The sequence below is a fragment of the Uloborus diversus genome, chromosome 4 (genome assembly GCF_026930045.1).
Source record: "Uloborus diversus isolate 005 chromosome 4, Udiv.v.3.1, whole genome shotgun sequence".
NCBI classification, from domain to species: Eukaryota; Metazoa; Arthropoda; class Arachnida; order Araneae; family Uloboridae; genus Uloborus; species Uloborus diversus.
This window is the reverse complement of record NC_072734.1, coordinates 50160130-50180512: the sequence shown is the minus strand read 5'-3', so window position 1 is coordinate 50180512 and position 20383 is coordinate 50160130. Positions and strand designations below refer to the sequence as shown.

Below are 20383 nucleotides of genomic sequence, written 5' to 3'. Positions count from 1 at the left end.
AAAAAAATACTAATTACAAAATACATTTTTAAAAAAAAAATCATAATCTTTACTAATAATAAAGCTGAAAGTGTGTCTGGAGATCTCGATCTCTGTCTGGATCTCTGTGACGCGCATAGCGCCTAGACTTTTCGGCCGATTTTAATGAAATTTGGCACAAAGTTAGTTTGTAGCATGTTGGGTGTACACCTCGAAGCGATTTTTCGAAAATTCGATTTTGTTCTTTTTTTATTCCAATTTTAATCACATTTACCCGAGCAAAATTATAAGATGGGCGAGTAAATTACCAAGTTGTCATAACGTGGAACCGTAACATGGGCAAGCCGATTGGCGAGAAATTCTTCTTACATTATTTGTAAATATACAAGCAAACTAGATGACCTTTTAATTTTTCTACAACGGGCAAAGCCGTGCGGGTATCCCTAGTATACTATAAAAGACATTAACAATTCCATTTTTACCATTTAAAGTATTCTTAATGATTGTAAATAAATTTTTAAACCTGTATGATGTTTGTGTCTACTTCTTTGACACATTAGTGTTTTTTTTTTTTTTTTTGTACCAAATAACTCTTTCTTCCAAATAACTCTTGAGTCAATTTTTCGTCTCCTGCGACAGAACCATACTTTTTAAGAGCCGCTTAGGGGTTACAAGTTTCACTTTGAGGGATTCACTAGACATGTTTTACCAAGGGGGGTTCGGTTATTTCCTTTTCATCCCACGAGATCAAATCGTTGTAATCTTTGGCAGCAAAAAATATTTGTTGAACTTTAAATTTCTTAACCCCGCCTCTACTTTGTGTTCTTGCATTCAACACACGTCGTAATCCAAGTTCTCCTACTTTTCTACGCTCTTTGCATAACATAGCCAAATGGAGATTTTCTGTTGCATCAAAATACCCATTTCTTTATATAACCCGGTCTATAATGTTCTTAAAATTATGAGAGAGATATCGTGAATGTAAGATACGTTCAAATAAATGTTTAGAGCCGTAAGTACGAGAAGGTTTTAACTTGATCTTAAACCACACAGGAGCATACGCTTTGCCCACTTGATCCGTACAAGAAATGGATCCTTTCTTGAAAATGTATGAATGAATAATGATTACTATTAATATATTTCAGTGTTATTATTTGTTTCAAACAATTTTAGCGAAATGCCACGCCCATATAAAGGAAACTATACATTACTACACTTTAACAATGTACTGAGTCAGAGTCTTGAGATTTTCAGTCGGATTTTTAGTTGCCACGTACAATTGAAATATACGGTTTGCAAATGTAAGTCATCTGGAGTGGGGAAGTTTTCCCAGGTTCCTTGAAGATAAATATAGTGAGCAAGTCCCACTTGATATAGTGACACACATATCCAATACATATTTGTGATCGGTACTTATGTCCTGTATGTTCTCAAAAAGAACGTTATTTTCAATATAGGTAAGGAAGTAACCACAGGAAGATTAGAACAAGTTTCCAGCTGTTAACCTATTTTGTCTTTAAATTCGTTTAATTCTTTTGTTTTACCATCTAAGAATCCATTGGGTTTCTATTCTGTTGTCTCAAAGATGCTCTTAACCAAATGTAATCTATTCTGAAAACTAAAAAGTCATATATTTCACTTACAGAAAGACCTTTTCCAGCCGCACTTTTTAGGCCGTGTCTAATAAAACAGTAACATTTCATTACATCTTCGTAAGTATAACTTCATTGAAATCGCTAAAGATTCCAAAAATAGGACATTCTGACGTTTGTCTCGTCTGCACTTGTTTAGACTGAGCCATTGCAACTCACGAAATGAAATCTTACCAACTAACGAAATTTTACGCTACTCACTAACTCAACTCGACAAAGAAATTGACACCTGATCTGAGCTTGGCCCCACTCACATTAATCACTGCTGACCAACCCCGCCCCATTTACACATCCGCTGCTGCAATGACTCAAGCTCCCAGATGCCAGTGCATTCGGCAAAAAGTGCGTTTTTGCGAAACTTACTTCGCTCTTGCGGCACCTCAAGACATAATCCGAACAACAAAAAAAAAAGTTATTTTGCGACCTGTTGAGCATGAAAATTGCTTTTCGACAGCATTTGAAGCATAGAGATAAATTTGAAACTTTCTTTACAAAAATTTAAAATGTAGCAAAAATTGCAATTTTGCAAAACTTTATGCTCTTTGCGGCACCTTAAGACGTGCTTCAATATTTTTCATATTTTTTTTACATCTTGTTTGCATGAAAAGGCAACTTTTCCGCACTACGGCAAATTGAAAATCAAAAACCTTTTTTTCGTTCCACCCTACTGTATAAGCTTTAGTAGTTTTAGAAAACAGACCAAGATAGCTGATATAACGTTTTGCATGTATTTCGAGCTCAGAGTAGAAATTCAAACATCTCTTTTTGCTTTACTATGCATTTGTGTTAAATTTAAATGGTGAGACACAAATTTCATAAATTTATAAAGTGTATCAAATAATAATAAAGGTTAGGGATCCTTGTTCCAAACATAATCGATAGTCAAACATCAGAATTACAACTGTATAATTTTTACTTTAGTTATTTAGATTCTTCTACAACTTAAACAGTATAATGAATAAAAGTTTATTGAAACAAAATGTGAATGCTCAGAGATGTACAAGTGCTTAATGTACAAATGCTAACGCATAATGTACACAAAATATGGAGCTCAACAATCTGCGAGTGCTAAGTCAATTTTCAAATGTTTAAGCATAATGTAATGAATAATAATGGAAATAAGTAACTTGCATTTAATTATTCCAAACCAGACCACAACAGTTACACATGAAAATTCTGAAATCGACATCAATGTTTACTAATACTTTCTGCGTAGCTTCGCAGAATTTGGCACACGTGAGGAAATACGTCATAATTTCGTAGCACAAAGTTCTTTCAATTAAGTTTATGAGCGAGGGTATTGAAGAAATGTAACAAAATTTGCAGTAAAAATAACGTCATTTAATTTAATAGTGTATACATACAGCATATAGTACAACCAACCAATCTTCATCTAGCCATTCTCATTGCAGCAAAGAAAGCAATGATATTGCAAGTGTGCCCAAATGTGACCAAACATGTTTTCAAATGTGTTGACGAACCATCTGTTGCCTGGACTCGTTTGTTGTCACACGATATTCAGTATCCAGAACACATTCGGAACACTTTCCTTCTGACGGAGCTTATTCAGAACACTTCATAGTGCACATTCACATATTAGGATCACTTTTTCTGAAACAAAATGTTCCAAATTGTGCAGGTTTATTTGCAGTGTAGAAATAGAATGGCCGGCTGTAATCCAGCTAACTAAAGAATATCCGTTTGTCACGACGAAATGGAACTCCTCGAACAGTAGAACTGATTAGACTAGACTCATGGAGCTGAATGAACTGAACGCACTGAACCCAACGCATTTCCCAGTTCGAGGATGACATATGTCCTCCTGATTTGCATGTTGCGGCGGACACTCAAAAGCCTTAAATTCAAAATATTTATTTAGATCGGGGATATACTTGACGTATATGCTCAAAGTATTCCAAGTATAACGTAGTTTAGAGCATAAGATCTAACAAACACATGAAACAACCTCCTGAAACTACAGGCTTATAGGTGCGTCTAAACATGTTTCTTTGATCTGAGATTTTTTTTTCGCCGTCATAAAAAAATGTATTATTTAATCGATTGAAATATGTTTGAAAATAACTCAAAAGAAATTTCTAGAAAATATTTTGGAAATTGTCTAAACTAACTTAACGAATAAATAAGAAAGTGTGTTCAATGGTTCAGAACACAAATAATTTTAAACGTTCATCACACAAATAGGCTCACAAAATAGACAAAAATTTATTGATTCGCAATACATAAAAATCCTTTGAATTCATTCCGTTTTTTACATCTTATGTAAATAAAGGAGATCATTTTTTGCGTAGAAATCGAGACCTGCGAGGTGAAAAATGGAAGCATTTTGGTTAATGTTTTTATCCCATTTTCCATACTTTCTGCTTGATGACTTTTAAATAAGTGTAAACATTCGATAATATTGCGCTTAAAGTGTACAGGGGGTACATTTTTCATTCTAGGTTTCCCACTGAAGCTTTACATTTGATATGATGAACCTGGACAGTTTCATTTGCTTTTTCAAAAACAATGAGTGAACTTTCATTTTCATTTATTCTTTGTTTCTCTGCTCGTCCGTCTTCGGATAATTGAATCACATTACAAATTCGTCTGATACCAAAATTATTCTCTATTCAAAATAAAACTTGGTAGGTAATTTTCCAGTTGAAAAAGGAAATACGGCCGAAAATTCAATAATGTTAAAGGCAAGATACGTAGGGAGAGGAACGTTTGCGTAACTTGCATAGGGCTGTCAATTATTGACATATTTAAATTTTCTATAACCGACGTGTTATGCCAGCACACATAAATTATATAAACACGCATTAGAGTCGTATTATATCCCTCTTTGCCCTCTTTTTTTTAGAATACGAGGATCGTCCATATTGTCTTGAAAAGTGTTTTATCTCATTTCATCAAAATCGAATTTTCTGATTATTTGTCTGCTTTGCAATTGTAAAAGAACTATTGAATGTAAAGAATTCGTTTTTGGCTTAAATGAAAGTTAATTAAATGTACTGTATAGGTATGCCCAGTTTTTTTTTTTTTTTTTTCAATTAGAGTGGGAACTCATGTTCATATTTGGCGTGGAATGTGATCGAAGCATATTTTTTTTTTCGGCAAAAATGGCCAATTTTTGAAGTACGATATCTCCTAAACTATTGGTCATACAGAACTCCACTTGGGTTTACATTGTTCAAAATTTATTGTTCTTCAAAACGGGTGTCAAAAGTTTATTTAAAATCAAAAGTTGGATTGTTTAGAAGTTATAAAGGAAAAACTAAAAAAAGTCCGAAAATTTTGCAGTTTTTTTGCGAATTACGCAGCGGGCACAGGTTTTTGAAAACTGCAAACATAGATTTACACTACCCAAACTGACCCAAACAACATATTAAAAAGTCAGAACTACATCGTGCTTTGCGATTTTAGCCCCTTATTTTGTATAATATGACTGGACTACTTGGTTACATCTTCGTTCACTTTTCTGCTCAAATGCATTTATTTATTTATTACTTAAATCCTGCTTGAAAAAAAGGAAAATTTGTTTCAAATTAAAAAAATCAACTAATTATTTAACTTTCCTTCAGGTTACTGAGCTTTATTTTATAACGAAGCAAACTTGAATAATTAAAAGAATAGTGTGAATATTACAAGAGTATATCAATTTACATCATTTCCTTTTGATAAGATTAATGGTGCGTCACTGACATGTTTCACGAATCTAAATAAACTTTCTAGCATAAAATATGAAACTTTTTACCGTGTTAATGACCTTGTTTTTAATCAGAAACTGAAAGGTTGAATGATTCATTTATCCATTTTTCTAAGATAACTTCTATTCCATAGGTTAGTTAATTCCAAAAGAAACTACTTAAGCATTTAAAATTTTAATTAGCTTAATTGAAATTTGGTTTGCGAATCCTATTTTGTTAAATCCCTGAAAAATGTGTGCTTATGTTCACTAATTAAAGCTTGGATTCTGGTAGCTTAAGTTTTCCTGTAACTTTAGACAACACATTATTCATATGTATTACATCCAAAAATGGAATGCTTTATTTTAAAAGATAATTAAGGTTCGGTCATGAATTATTCAGAAATTAAAGAAAAAAAGAAAAACATGCTCTTTGTTCTGAGAGAGAATATTGTACAAGGATGTTCGGAAGAAGTTATTAAGAGTTTTGTTTTCCTGTAGTACTGAGGAACGAATTTTTGAAAAGATTTAAACATGAAAAATAATAACATGCCTCAAAATTTTCATTTCAAATAATTTCATTCTGAGGTTTTTTCAAACATATTTAATTTTTTACAGTGGTTTTTAAAGGAATAATTATTAATTTGAAAAGAAAAATTTATAAATCACTAACACGATAGTGAGCCATATTAGGAGATATTTCTATTTTATTAGTAAAATGACATATATTTAATTACAGACATACTCATTAATCATTTAAATAGTGACCAAATATTGTTTTACATTACATTTATTTTACTTGTTGACTTTTAAAACTTTTGAACGAAGTTTTGCAGTATCTAGCGTTAAATCTCTTAGTAGAGTTTAAACTATATTTGACACTTACAGTTGCAGTGACTTTATATCAAAAGATTATTTTCTTGTTAGCGTAAGGAATAGCGATTGATTCTCAAATATATTTCGGGCATTACATGTAAATATCTTTCCGCAAATCAAAACAGTAAACCAGTAAAATAGAAAATAATGAAATATACTAGCACAAAATGCGGATTACTATAGACAGGTGTTTAGGGGTTACAAAGAGTTTTTTAATACAAAATAAGTGAGATTAAGGATGAAAAGAACCGAAAAAAGCCAGCTTTTGCTATCATACACTGCCATTTCTTATTTTACTTCTTAAGCAGAAAGGTATTTATTTAACTTTATTTTACTTTAAAACAGTAAATGTTAAACGAAATCTTGTATTTTTCATTATAAATTACATGCTCTTGAAATAAAAGCTAGCTATTTTCAGCTAAAATGAAAATGCATTTTTCAACTTTATAAACACACAACTTTTCAAAAAAAAAAAAAAAGTCGACATGCAGTTAGATGTTGGATGTCAGGAAATCCAAAAGCTCATATATTTTGCATTTAAAATGAGGTTCCTTGTAACCACACAAACACGTGACGGAAAATTTTGAACTTTAGGATTTTATGAGGTTGTTTTTTTTTTATGACCCAAGACCATGTAACGGATTAAATGTACTCATATAACGTATTTATTTTGTAGTAGCACAATTTTAATTGGTCAAATATATTTTTGAATAAAATAAAGTTAAAAAAAATAAATAGTAAAATTCTGCTCTCAATTATTATTTTTTTGGAATAATTTCTTAAAAAATAGTTCAAAATAGACTGTTAAAAAAGAAGATGGGGAGTAGCAATGCCGTGACTTGAGTCAATTACACAGCTGGTATAACATAGTTAGGCAGGAAAGATAAAAGGCGAAAATGTATAGTAGGAGGAGATCTTTTCTTCTTTTTTTGTTTCTTTTCTTCCCAACACAATATTTTTTGTCACAGCTAGTTCATGAAAAAAAGCTCCAGTCTAGATTGCTTGAAAGCAAAAAAAAAATATATATTAATGAAAATTTGTTTTTTAGTAAAAATATTTTATAAATGAGTCGTTTTCATGAAAAAAACCAATAACCCATGAATTTCACAAAAATGTTCGAAAAAGCCATGATATCTACTGAATTATCCAAGATTTTGGGAAAAATCCGAGCTTTAGTGGTTTTCAGTTTAGGTGTTGAAATAGAACATGCATTTAAATTTACTTATTTCATTTCACTCAAATTTAAATGTTCCGTGTCACAACTCTATGTCGACTACATAGAAAACTGAAGCATCCATTTCGGTATTAAACTGGCCAAATAAATCTCCTGATTTCAATACCATTTAGAATCTTTGGCATCGGCAAACCTAAAGAAATTTTTTTCGCCAACAAAATCGAACTCATTGCTGCACTGAAGAAAGTGAAACAGTTGGAATCTATGTCTGAAAAGATTACAAATACGACTCTAGCAAAAAGTGACGTGACGAAGAATTGATATTGTGTCGTTTGAATATATGTCTGCCCATTAGTTTTAAAATTCTATTTTTTCAATCGATAGAAATCAACTTCACTATAAACTTTTTGATCATTCTTTTTAAGATCATTTTTCAATAAGTATGTATGAAATGTTGAGTTCACTTTATAGTAAAGGAAGTGCGACATGCTCATTTCAATGCTTTCTTTTTACTTATAGTATGTTAGAATAAGATTTTTCCTGAAGAATGAAAAGTAGTCTATTATTTTGCATTTGGGTTGAACTTTTTTTTTTTTTTTTTTAATTTGGACACACAAAACTTACTGAAATTTATCAGGGACGAAACGTTTAAAATAGGCCTTAAATTTATTTATTAATGTTTTTTAACATCTTCTAGTATGTGAAGTTTTCACTCAGTCTGTTGTTGGAAACAAGTACAGACGTTTCAATTAAACCCTTTGCGAGAAACAATGAAAACATTGGAAGAGACAGTACGTATGAATTGTAAGTGTATTGGAGGACATATGACGGTCAAGGGCGCTCGACCATTTGCGTTTTCGGCACTAACTTGAAGAGACGAAATTGGAAAGCAATATTTGAAAAACACCTTCCTAAAAACTCCAGATAGGCCGAAAATAAACGAACCAAAGAGTACAATCCATTATTCAACGTTTAAGTAAGTTGGAAAACTGTCTTGGAAAGTTGTCTGAGTCAGCCAAGCTTAAAGGGCTATTTTTCTTTAATCTTTTATTGTTGGTCCACCCCAACAAGAACTCAGACGTTCGATTCTGGGTCCCATAACTGGTGAGCTTTGAGAAATATTTCACCAAATTAGTTTTTTCCTAAGGCTGAGAGGTTGCATATCGGCCTCATATAGTACTATCTCATTTGGGCAACTATTACGAAGTCCTGTAATAATACGAGCCGCACTAAGCTGTACCCTTTCAAGCTTTTGTAAGTTGGTGTTTGAGGCACAGCTGTAGACTGGATAGCCGTATTCTAGAATAGGCCTTATTGGGGCCATGTAAGTAGTTCTGAGAGTTTTAGAGTCGGCACACCAGTCGCGCCCTGAAATATATTTTAAGATCATTAAGCGTTTTTTGCTTTTTTGTATTAAGTGATCGATATGTCTATTGCAAGTAACTTCGCTGTCCGGAACAAAGCTCAAGTATTTAGTGTGCTTTTCCACCGCAAACGGATGAGCATTCATATAGATTTTTGGCTGATAGTTAAAAAGTTTCCTATTTGTTGTAAAGAAACTAACTGTAGATTTGGAAGGGTTAAAGCACAGCGACAAAATCATAGCTGGAGAATAGGAGCAGCTTCTGTTGTCAAAGAAATGACAGGAGCACCAAAAGGTAGAAGTCTGACTTTGCTCCGATGCCTGCAGACCTTAGCTGGTGATTCTACTACTGGCTTTTACTGAAAATTATGCAAACGTGAATTAAGCTCCTCCTGTCTCGTGTTATTAACAATCCTTAATGCACTTCACTGAAATTGAATTGCGCCGGTAATCCACGTCGCATGCCGCTCGTTCCAGCACCATTTATGGTATTCAATACGCTGATCAGTTTGCGCAAGGAAATTGTGTGCATTTGCCGTTTGAATTTTTCGAACTTTTCTCACTGTCTCCGTAACCATGAACACTATTGTTTTAAACTATCGCAATCTCTAGCGTATACCTTAAAACAACTGTGTTTATTTTTATTTTATTTATTTATTTTTTTTTTATTGCCAGATTGGTTCTGCGAATAGGCAGCTAAGATTCTATACATACGGGCAGTTTCTTTTTTTTTTTTTTTTTTTTTTGTCCCTTTTCCTACCTTCCTTTACTTCAGTGATTTCTTATTAATGTGAATGCCGCTCCTGCACTGTTTTTACATTTGTGTTTGTATGTTATTGAATGCATAAGCTAGATATGTTTTTAAGATTATAAAGCGTAATATATAAAGTGTTTGTGATATTTCGAGAGAAATACAAATCGCTCTGATGTTTTTTCGCTCGATTTGTTCTGCGAATAGGCCTCTGAAATTTCATATATACGGGAAGTTTTTTTTTTTTTTTTTGGACCACCGTCCCTTCTTTGCAGTACTTTCTTAGTGGTATGGATGCCCCTCCCCACTTCGTTTTTATATTTGTGCCTGAATGTTTTTAAAGACATAAGCTAGTTATGTTTTTTTCGAATTTTGGCGTCATATATACAAATAGAGCTTGTGGTATTTCAAGAAAAATGTAAATCTCTAGCTTTAATCCACTATTTAAATTAAAATATAATTCCAGGAAATAAAAAAAGAGGTTATTATGATTAAAAAAAAAAAATGCTAACCCAGATGTGAATAAGGCACCATGTCTTAAATAAAGCAAGCTCCTTTTTTTAAAAAATAAATGCTAATAAGATTTTTCTCAGTTCATTTTAAAGCAACTGTTTATTCCCGATTTTTTAATCTTATTTACAGTAATTATAAATTACTTACTTTGAGATCAAAGTACAAATTTTGAAAACATGTTTTCTTACTGTCAAAATATAGAAAAGATATCGTACCAAAGGCGCAACAAAAAAAAGCAACAAATACTTAATTAATAAAACAAATATTTCACTTTTCTGCTTCAAATTCCCGGGATTTGACAAAAACCCCGGTCTTTCGGAGCTGTCGCGACAGCCAATAAAGAAGCAGCAAAGCGTATCATGTGACACTGCTCATTCTGCTTCCGTTTTCATTGGCTGGTCTGCACTATACGTAGGATTTAGGAAACAAGCTAGACGACTGACATTAAAATTGCATGAACGGGGGTGGAAAAATTGCATTTTTTAAAAATATACATACTGTTTGATTTTCCCAGGCATCCGGCAGAATTTTAAATCCCTGGAAAATCGCAGTCGTGTTTTTTGCCCAAACTAAAGGAATTATTACTGCTTTAAAAAAAAAAGAAAAAAAAAACTTATTTTAGGAATCTTTAGGTTTTATTAATATTATTAGGTGGCATTAATTATTTTATCATGCTTTTAAACGCATCTGACTTTATTCGATTTAATATGGTAAGAAAAACTCGGGGAATTAACTGCCAGTTGAAAACCAACTTTTTTTTTCCTTATATATGTGTTATTAATACTCAGGGATATATATGTTTGCATAAACGGTTTCATATATATTTGAGAGAGAGAATAAACAGTACACTTATAATTCTCAAAATAACAAAGTTTTTTACTGTGAGTTATAAGTTTTATTTTTACCAAGTTTATCGTATTTAAATTGCTAAGATATCATGTTACACACAAATATATTCATAATTTATGCTTTACTTGTTTAATCAAACTGAAAAAAATATATGTTAAAATAATTACAGGTAGATAAACACAGAAGCATAATTGAAAATGTCATTACAGTTTAAATTATCATGGGCACAAAAATATGAGAATATAAGTGCAGTTTAAATCATTAAGGAAGAGGATATGTAAAAACAAAATTTAAGATGTAAAAATTGTTTTAAGTGGAACAAACAGCGCATAGATATCTGCCTCGTTTGATATAAAAGTGTAACCTAGAGGAGAATGAAAAGTGTTAATAGCATACAATATATAATGCAACCATAGCATGAAGGTGTTATGCAACCAATTGACGTTGCAGAACGTTCCATGCCGTTGCATGAAAAGAAAAAAAAATATTTGTGAAACATAAGTTATGCCACCGAAATACCACCTTGACATTCATTGAAGGTTTTAAGGTGCTCAAATTGAAATTTACGGAGATTAATGGTTATATTAAAGAGATAAGGCATGCTTAAATCTGAAAGAACTTTTCGATTTTTACAAGTGGTCGACTGAGTGGCATAGCGTTAGCCTTCTGCCCCGTGGTCCCGGTTTCCGACCCGCAATGGCCAATTTAGTGGATTCTGGAGGTACAGAAAATCGTTAGCGCCCATGTCGTGTGATTATGCGCCATGTAAAAGATCCCTAGTACACTTGTTTGGCTTTGAATATCATCGGCAAAATAAAATCTCTAGTGCAGTTTCGTGTCGATGATCCCCCAGGTGCCTCCATCATGTGGGAAGCTGGGCTTCAAAATTATCTGTGCCATTGATATCTGTACCTGAATAGTTGCAGATAAAAAACTGGATGCCTTGTCGAAGGATCGCACTAGGTCTGAAAAAGGCCAAATAACCTAACTCAGCCTCCTTAGAAAGCGAGATTTTTTTTTTTTTACAACGGTGAAAAAAAGTTTACAACAGTTTTTATTTCATCCTTTTTTTTTCCAGGTATCCATTTTAATACCACGATGACTCGATTAATGGAAGAGATTGAGCGATCAGTGAAAATATTCGTTTATGGATTGGAACTTTTTTTGAAGGATCCCCAGAATCACAATATGACTTTGGCTCCTCGATTGAACTGCAGTGCAAACAGCGAAATCCGATGGAGTCAAGGTGAACATTTTTTTAAGTAAGTATTATTTTGTTGAAATATTTTCGATTCTACAGAGATCTATACTTTCGTAACTTATTTTGTCAAGACTACTGATTAATCAGGATCCGATAAATCTGTGAAGGTACGTGAAGCTCCACCGCATTTTCGGGCACTTTGTTGAAGAACGAGGGCGATATTTTTATATTCTACACAAATTGAAACAAATATCTTTATTGCTATTAATATTATTTCTAAAAGAGCCCCAGCAGAATTCATATTTAAGTCAATACCCTCCCCTTCTCCTCTATCATTAATAAATTATATACATTTTATGTCAGTGGTATATATACGATTCAATTTTGGAGGGAACCAATATGACAAAGCTTGTAAACTCCCCCCTTACTTTATCCTTATTTTTGATAGCAAAAGTTAGTAGAGGAGGAGGCACCAAAGCCAGATGAGAGGGCGGCAGTTTCAAGTTTCAGAGATCGAGCAAACTGCCGCCCTATTCATTTTCCTTCAAGTTTCTATATTAAGTTCTATAATTTTGATTAAAGGCAGAAATGTAGGAATTCATGAAACGTATGATAAGTTGAGTTCTGAGATTTTTTTTTACTTTAAATTTTTTGCTTTTAAGAAGAATTGACTACGGAAAGATGATTCAGTAATATTTTTTTATGACTGACTTGCGTCAATGTTAAATCTAAGAAATAATATTAAATTTTTTATTAATATATTTTTTTTATTTTTTCTTGAAACTAAAAAACTAGGAACATATTCAAAATCTGCACATTTTCCCCCATATTTTGTCACCTTCTTCCATAGGCGTCAATATTTAAAAGTTTTGAATTGTTAAAAAATTGCCCTCAAAATAGCTAAATCAAAAAAATAATAATAAATAAATAAATAAATACACTTTTCTATACATCTTTTTCAAAAGAGCTTTTTCAAAAAAAGTTCGTTTAAAGCAAATCTGAATTTAATTTAGGGATCTATGTATCTTTCAATTTCCCCAAAAAACACTAAAATTTTGAGCTTTTCTTTTTGCGGTTTAAAACTGAACGAAACATATTTAAATAAAAAAAAGGAAATATGGGAATGAGGTGAATTTGCAGAGGTCTTTCAAACTAAAAAATGTTTGAATTGGACCTTTAAAGTTGTTAGAGGGGGAGTGACAGACAGACCGATGGACACACATTTTCCCCATCTAAAAACCATACTTTCCATGGTTTTTTTTTTTTTCGATATTTATTTAATTATTTTATTTATTTTGTCTCTCTTTTGTTTTTAGCGACATTTTAAAGATGCACATTAAGCCTTCTTTCACGTTTTATTCTTCATTCTTCTGCTTTTACGGGAAAGTAGGCTAAAAAAAATATATTTTTATTTTTAGAAACTAAAAGCACTCGCTGCCGACATTTTCACATTGCTTACTAATATACTAAACTCGAACTACGATATACTAAAAAGCGATTTCCAGTATTTTTGAACTCATTTTTTTTATATAAACCTTTGCCACGAATAACTAAAATAAAAGGGAATAAAAACCAGATTTGGATTAGGCTAGTTTAGAAACAGCGCTTTTAAAAATCAAACTTAATGCAAATAATTTTATTTAAACATATATTATAAATGAAAAGTATATCGATGAATATCATCCATAAATACCATAAATAAATCTCATTAAATTTAAATTTCTGCAGCACTTGATCAATGACTAAAAAGAAGATTGCATTGAAAACGTTGGCCAGCACGTGCCAATTTTTCTTCCGAAAAAATATTTATTTTCTTCTTACCGAAGGAACTCATAGTTTGAAAAGCTGGTCCTTCGAGTGTCATCTGCAGCATGTTTAAATCCCGTTACCATGGTAATAGAAGCGGCGTAGAAGATCGTCTGCAGCAGATCAACAAGTGACTGCGTTTAATAATAAGCGATCTTCTACGATTCTTCAGTGAATTTAATAAAAGAACATTCAAAGAATTCTACAAATTTTGTTTAGAATTGTTTTTTTTTCAAAAATGGAAGTAAAATGGCACTATAATTCTGATTTTTTCATATCATTGGAAATCCTGTGTGTTGAAGAAATTAAACATTTGTGTTTCTTGAAGCCCATTTATTTTATCTTACATATCAATTGATGCATAAGTATTAAATGAAAATGAATTTTTTTTTTAAATGAAAACACAGGATCCATTTTTTATTCATTGGTTTACTTTTTAGGTCTTGGAAAAGTTCAAATTTTGTTTTACAACAAATATGTTTTTGTATCACGTGAAATAATCAAAACTAAATGACGCTGAAAAATATTTCACACAGGAAGCTTTAAATATGCTTTTGTTAAAATTTTAGTTCATATTTATACAACTGCATACTTACTTTTCGTTAGCACGAAATACTATTTGTGTCTTTAAAAAAGTCGAATGTTTTAACTTTCTCTTTTGGATAGTTTAGTGTGTTATATGAAAAATTATCATATAAGCTTTGTGCTACAATATGATTAAAATGAAAAAACAACGTATTGCTGTATCTTCTCCAATATTTGTGCTTTATTTACGTTGTTTTTTCATTTTAATCATAATTTAGTGTGTACTATTTATTTTATCATTACCACTAGCGCAGCCAAAAACACCTTCTGGAAAGGACTATTTTGATCAGAAACACCTTCTAGGGAAGGGGGTTGATCCAAACAGTCCTTTCATATGTTTAAACAACTGTTTTAGAGTACGCATTTATGCCAAAACCAATGCCTCTGTGGGATGGTTTTAACACCCTTTTCGCTGTGCCACTGATCAGCACATCGTTATCGGTATTTTTTTAAATTTAAATAATTATAATTTTTCAGTACGTGGATTGTTTTTTTTTTCTATTTAATAATAATCACAAATTTATTATTATTAAGAAATAGGTATACTTTTTAAAAAAATATTTATTGGATTTTTACCCTGTGGTGAAACGTTACAAATTCTGTTTTGTTTAAAGCCTATCGTCTCCTCAAAGCAACCGTATGATATTTTACTGTTATTTTTAGGCTTTTTTGTCTCACTGTTACTTTGACACGATGATATGTACGTATAAGTGGTTTTACAATACAATATAGTTCTACTTAATGCTTTCGAAACACCTTTCACCCAAACGGACGATTGAAGAATGTAATTCTCGCAGTTTCATAATACAAAGCAAGTAATTTTACGAAGCATTTGCAAAGAAAAATTAATTGTTTGTATTCTACAAATTCACAAAAAAGACAACTTTTTCACTCTTTTTTGAACTTTACAAATCCCCGTTTTTCTACTTAGACTTTCGAACGACCATTCTTGAAAATGCAACATTACTCAGTTTTCTGCTGTTAATTAAAATAATATAAACTGCATAATGCATTGAGTTACAATATAAAATGTGGAAGCTTGGTTTTTCTCTTGTTTCAGAACAGGTATTGACACCTCTTTTTAGCATTAATCATTAATTTAATTATGCAATTTTTTTCATACTTAATCTGCTAAAAATTAGACTTTTTAGTCATTGTCAACTACAAAAGTAATTTCATCAACTAACGTTGACATCAGGGACACATTTAAAAGCAATAGAAAAATGCACTAAAGTCGTCGTTATTTCTGCGTTTAATTCCAATTCATTCAAAAAAAAAAAAAAAAAAAAAAAAAATGCAGCTAAAATGTACGTGGATCTCCACGTACGTATAACCAAACAATTCTAAGACTGAAATTATGTTGCAATCATTTGGTTGTAAATAATATTTCTCTTTGTCGCACTATTCAATTCAAAAACTCAGAAAAAGTTTTAAACGTACTTATGATTCTTAGACTCTCGCGAACATACTTGCTTGTAACAAGAGCACTTTAATTTCATGCAGTAGTTAAACCAATATTCTTTCTGAAAATGATTAAAATGTTATGATACAGGAAACTACATATGCATTATGTTTCAATACCATCTTTTCATCCGATTCCTCTTCAAAATGTCACGAAATTTCTTGCAAGCAAAATCAGGCATGGCACAACTTCTGCTCTTAGGAACATGATGGAAAATCCTGAGCTTGCCTTCTGGAGGGCCAGCAGCGCTCTCGTCTTTCCATCTTTCCCAGGGCTGAGGGAGTCACCTGTTTTAGAACGATTACTGGACGTTGTGACCAGTAATCGTCTGCAGGCCCATTTACAAAACATCAATCTGGCCGATTCATTTCTTTGTGTAATTTGTAGCACATCTCCTATGACAGGGGAACATCTCTTTAGCTGCCCCTCTCCTTTTGACATTCGTTCCAGCAATGACTTTCGAGCTATTGGCCGTCTGGAGCCACTTCAATTTTGTCCTGGATGGCAAGACGTCTCATGTTTTAAAAAACAATGGCGGGCGTAGTTAAAAAATACATATATTTTTTTCAATGATTTCTTTTAGTATAAACAATTATGTTTTATTGTAGATATCTTCGAATGGTTAGCATAAAAGACAAAGGTGGAAGAGCAGATTTGGAATTTAATCCGGATGGCACTTTGAAGTACGTCGAACTTGAAGTTATGAATTTGAACAACATGGGGTTTTGGGAAAAGGTAAGGCTATTAAGAAGATAATGTGGTATGTCATTACTTTATTCCTCTAGTTTTAATAAAATTTTGAAATTATTAACAAAATACAAAGCAGTATGTCTAACAGTAATGAATTTAATTTCAACGTGATACTTTTGTGTTTTTTTTTTTTTTTGTTTGTTTTTTTTTAATATGTAGCGAAAAGTTTTGTGAAGGAATATGTGCAACATTTATTTTTATTGTGCAATATTTTATGCAGCCGTATATTTTTTAACACATAATAGGGGAACGTTTCTTGAAAGCAATATATTCCTCAACTGATTTAAACACTCATAAACTGATGGTGATTTTTTTAAAAAGTCTTATTGCGTAGAGAAAAGAAAAGTAGCTTGCAATAAATCACTTGTGGTTCGGCGATTTACATGAAATTAGTTTCTAATCCACATTTTACACATATTGTAGGAACATTTTTATTTTGTAATGCAACATAATTTCCTAATACTATACAACTAAAAGTCTGCGTTAATGAGAAGAAATAACATTTTCGTACTCCTGCAATATTTTTGCACATACAATTCCGAACACACATGGCTTAGGGAAAAGTAAAAAAAAAATACATTTATCAAATCATCAAATGGTTACAAGCGGAATTTAATTGATTCAAGTAACATTTCATTAATTATGTTAATGAAATAGAAAAAAAAGTATTAACAGAAATAATTCTTTCTGTACAAAGTTTACAGTTTTAACATACTTTGAGAGGCACTGTGGTGTAATGATCTACTTTGTTCTATCCATTTTAAGTGACCGCATCAGATAGAAGGTCATAGTGATTTAAGAAAATTTAAATTTCGTCGTAACAGAACCTATGAAATTTTTAAAGGTTTATTTACTTATCCCATCTATTACCCATCAAAAAAAAATCATATCATAACAGACATGGTAATTTTTTAAAAGCATATTTTCTTTACTCACAATCGGGTGTTGTCTGCAATATTCTTAAAATACCATTTTTAACACAATTACGGAGCATCAATTGCTACAAAAATATGTACAAAACTTGTGGTGTCACATACTGATTGCTCTAAATTATTTGGCCCTCCTATATATACAAGCCGATTTTTAATTAACCTACTTTAAACGTAATAACGCAAGAACCGTTGCAGATAGCACTATATATATTTTTTTTATTCAAATGAACATTAAAAACAAAATTAAATCAGAATGTTTTCAAAATAAGAACCTTCAGAGGCGATGCACTGCCGCAGCCTAGTTACGAAGTCATCAGTAACTCGTTCAAGTGTTCCTCTTTTAGCACTTATAAATGAGTCAGTTATGGACTTCTTGACACTATTGAGGTCACTCGGCTTCTTCTTCTACACTAAGTATTTTATGTGACTCCAAAGATATAGGTCGCACGGATTTATAACCGGTGATTACGGTGTTCAATGCAATTCACCAGAGTGGTTGTTTGGGTATTGCTAAGCAATAACCCTGGTTCCAATTACATTATTAATGGTGTCAAACACTCTTCACCACACAAATACCAATTTTTAACAATGGATATACGGCTTTCGGTTGAATATCGTACTTTGGGAGACATTTTCGTAATGGCGTGAAACTAACTTGAAACAGTTTTTTTATATACATGTAGTGAATCTCTGCGAAGTTATTTCACTTTTAAGTTTTCGGTTAACTAAAGTATAAACGGAAAGTAGTAAAACCCTGTACATATACTGTGCATGTAATAACTAAACGCATATCTGAAACAGCAAACAATATCAGAGCATTTAAATAATCTCCTGATCAATGTCCAACTAGATTGGCGTTTGGACAGAAGATGGACTAGATATAAAAGACATTGTATGGCCTGGGGGTTCTCCTGTTCCACCACCTGGAGTTCCAGAAAAATTCAACATGAAAATAACATTCATGGAAGAACCTCCATACGTTAATCTTGTTCCACCAGACAATGAGACGGGAGAATGTGAAACGAGTAGAGCGGTTCGATGCAGAGTGGCGCCAAGATCTGCATTTGAAAGGTAAGATGTTTCAATTCAAAGCCATTATTAAAAACTGATTTTGAAAAAGTGAGTTTGAAAGAAAAGTGCAAAAAAAAAAAAAAAAAGTCCAGCACACAACATCCAGCATTCAACACACAACATACAGCATCTAGCACACAACATCCAGCATTCAGCACACAACATCCAGTATCCAGCACATAACATCCAGCATCCAGCACAAAACATCCAGCATCCAGCACACAACATCCAGCATCCAGCACCCAATATCCAACATCCAGCACTCAGCACACAACATCTAACATTCAGCACGCAAAACCCAACATCTAGCACCCAACCCCTGGCATAAGTTCGAAATAGGACGTCTTGAATTCAAATTATATACACTATTATTATCAAAATATATACAATATTATCACGAAATTCCATTGGATCCTTCTCGTTGGATTTCTTCTAACTACAAGTGAATCCTATCGCCAATTAAAGTTGCGAAAATATAAACTGAATGGGCTGGATGCTAGATTGTCACTTCGACCTCTGCAGGTGGCAAGAAATGTATCCGAAAAGTATGTGAAAAATGACTTCGATTTCTGACCGGAACTTACTAAATTTGTGAGGTTGTTCTTAATATGTCAACAGAGTTTAAAACCTCATATGTTGATGACGAGGACAAATTATGGGTAGAAAAACATTTTTTACGCTGCTCTTTTGATTCATACTTTATTTTATTTGTTTTGTTTTTCCATTTTTACGCTATCCATTGTCTGGTAACATAGGTCTGGTTTTACGCTAGAATAAGGTAAGTGCACCAAATAAAGCCATGCAAATCAATAAAGATAAGCCCATACTTTTGTTTGGTGACTAGAAAAAAAATCGGTTGATAGTAATTGTATCGTTATAATAAAGCCTAAGTGTTAATAAAGAGTTATCAACAAGCAATCTGTTATCAGCAGTCAAAAAAGCAGCAACAGTTATTACAGAAGAGTCCTGTGAAAATTGCTTGATGTTTTTTTTTATCATTACTTCTTCAAAGTTCACAGTAATTTACTAGTATAGAAAAGTTGTTAATTATTTTAGAAAGGCTAATTTTAGTAGTTGACGAATTCAAAATAAAAACTCGACGTGCACCATAATTTCTTCCAGTGTTTCAATAATCACGGTAATTAGACTGTAAGCCAATGAGATCATGATTAACATTATTAGGGCTCCGGTGTCTTTATTAATGCACGGAAAGTCGGTTGGTGGATATGATATTGTGCTGCAAATGCTGCACATATGTGCTTGCCCAAACTGTACTTTGAAGTAATCCAAAAAAGAAAAGAAAAATAGAAAATAACTACCTATCAGTGCTTCGAATTCGGGTGATTTCGGTATTTATTTTCAAACTCCTGAGAAACAGAATTTAAACTTAAATGTAACCTTTTTTTTTTAGTTATTTGATAAATGTACAAAAAATGGAGCCAATTGAATTATTAATGAAAAAGAAATTAGGTCAAGCACCCTAGGTAGGCCCTATTGGGCGCACTTCTCTTACACAAAAGCAATACATTCAAACTATGTTTAAACACATAACTGTCATTCATATTTTTTATTATCTTACTGTTACATTTATGTAAGTGTTTTTTAACTAAAGCGCATTAATAAAGAGACCATAAAACGTGGAATTGGGGTGCTTTAAGAATATTTAAATCAGTAATGTTTTGTTTGAGTCGATGTATCCAAAAAGGTAGGGCAGGGGGTGGGTCAGAGGGA

The 20383-nt window shown here is 32.3% G+C and overlaps 1 protein-coding gene across 1 annotated transcript in view; it reads left to right on the top strand.

The window, feature by feature from the left end:
- LOC129221433 (glutamate receptor ionotropic, NMDA 2C-like) overlaps positions 1-20383 on the top strand; it is a 206289-nt gene that overhangs the window by 135509 nt on the left and 50397 nt on the right. The window contains exons 7-9 of the mRNA XM_054855919.1: positions 11924-12107; positions 16508-16634; positions 18432-18652. Of these exons, the coding sequence (XP_054711894.1) occupies positions 11924-12107; positions 16508-16634; positions 18432-18652 (532 nt within the window). The remainder of the gene's footprint in view (positions 1-11923; positions 12108-16507; positions 16635-18431; positions 18653-20383) is intronic.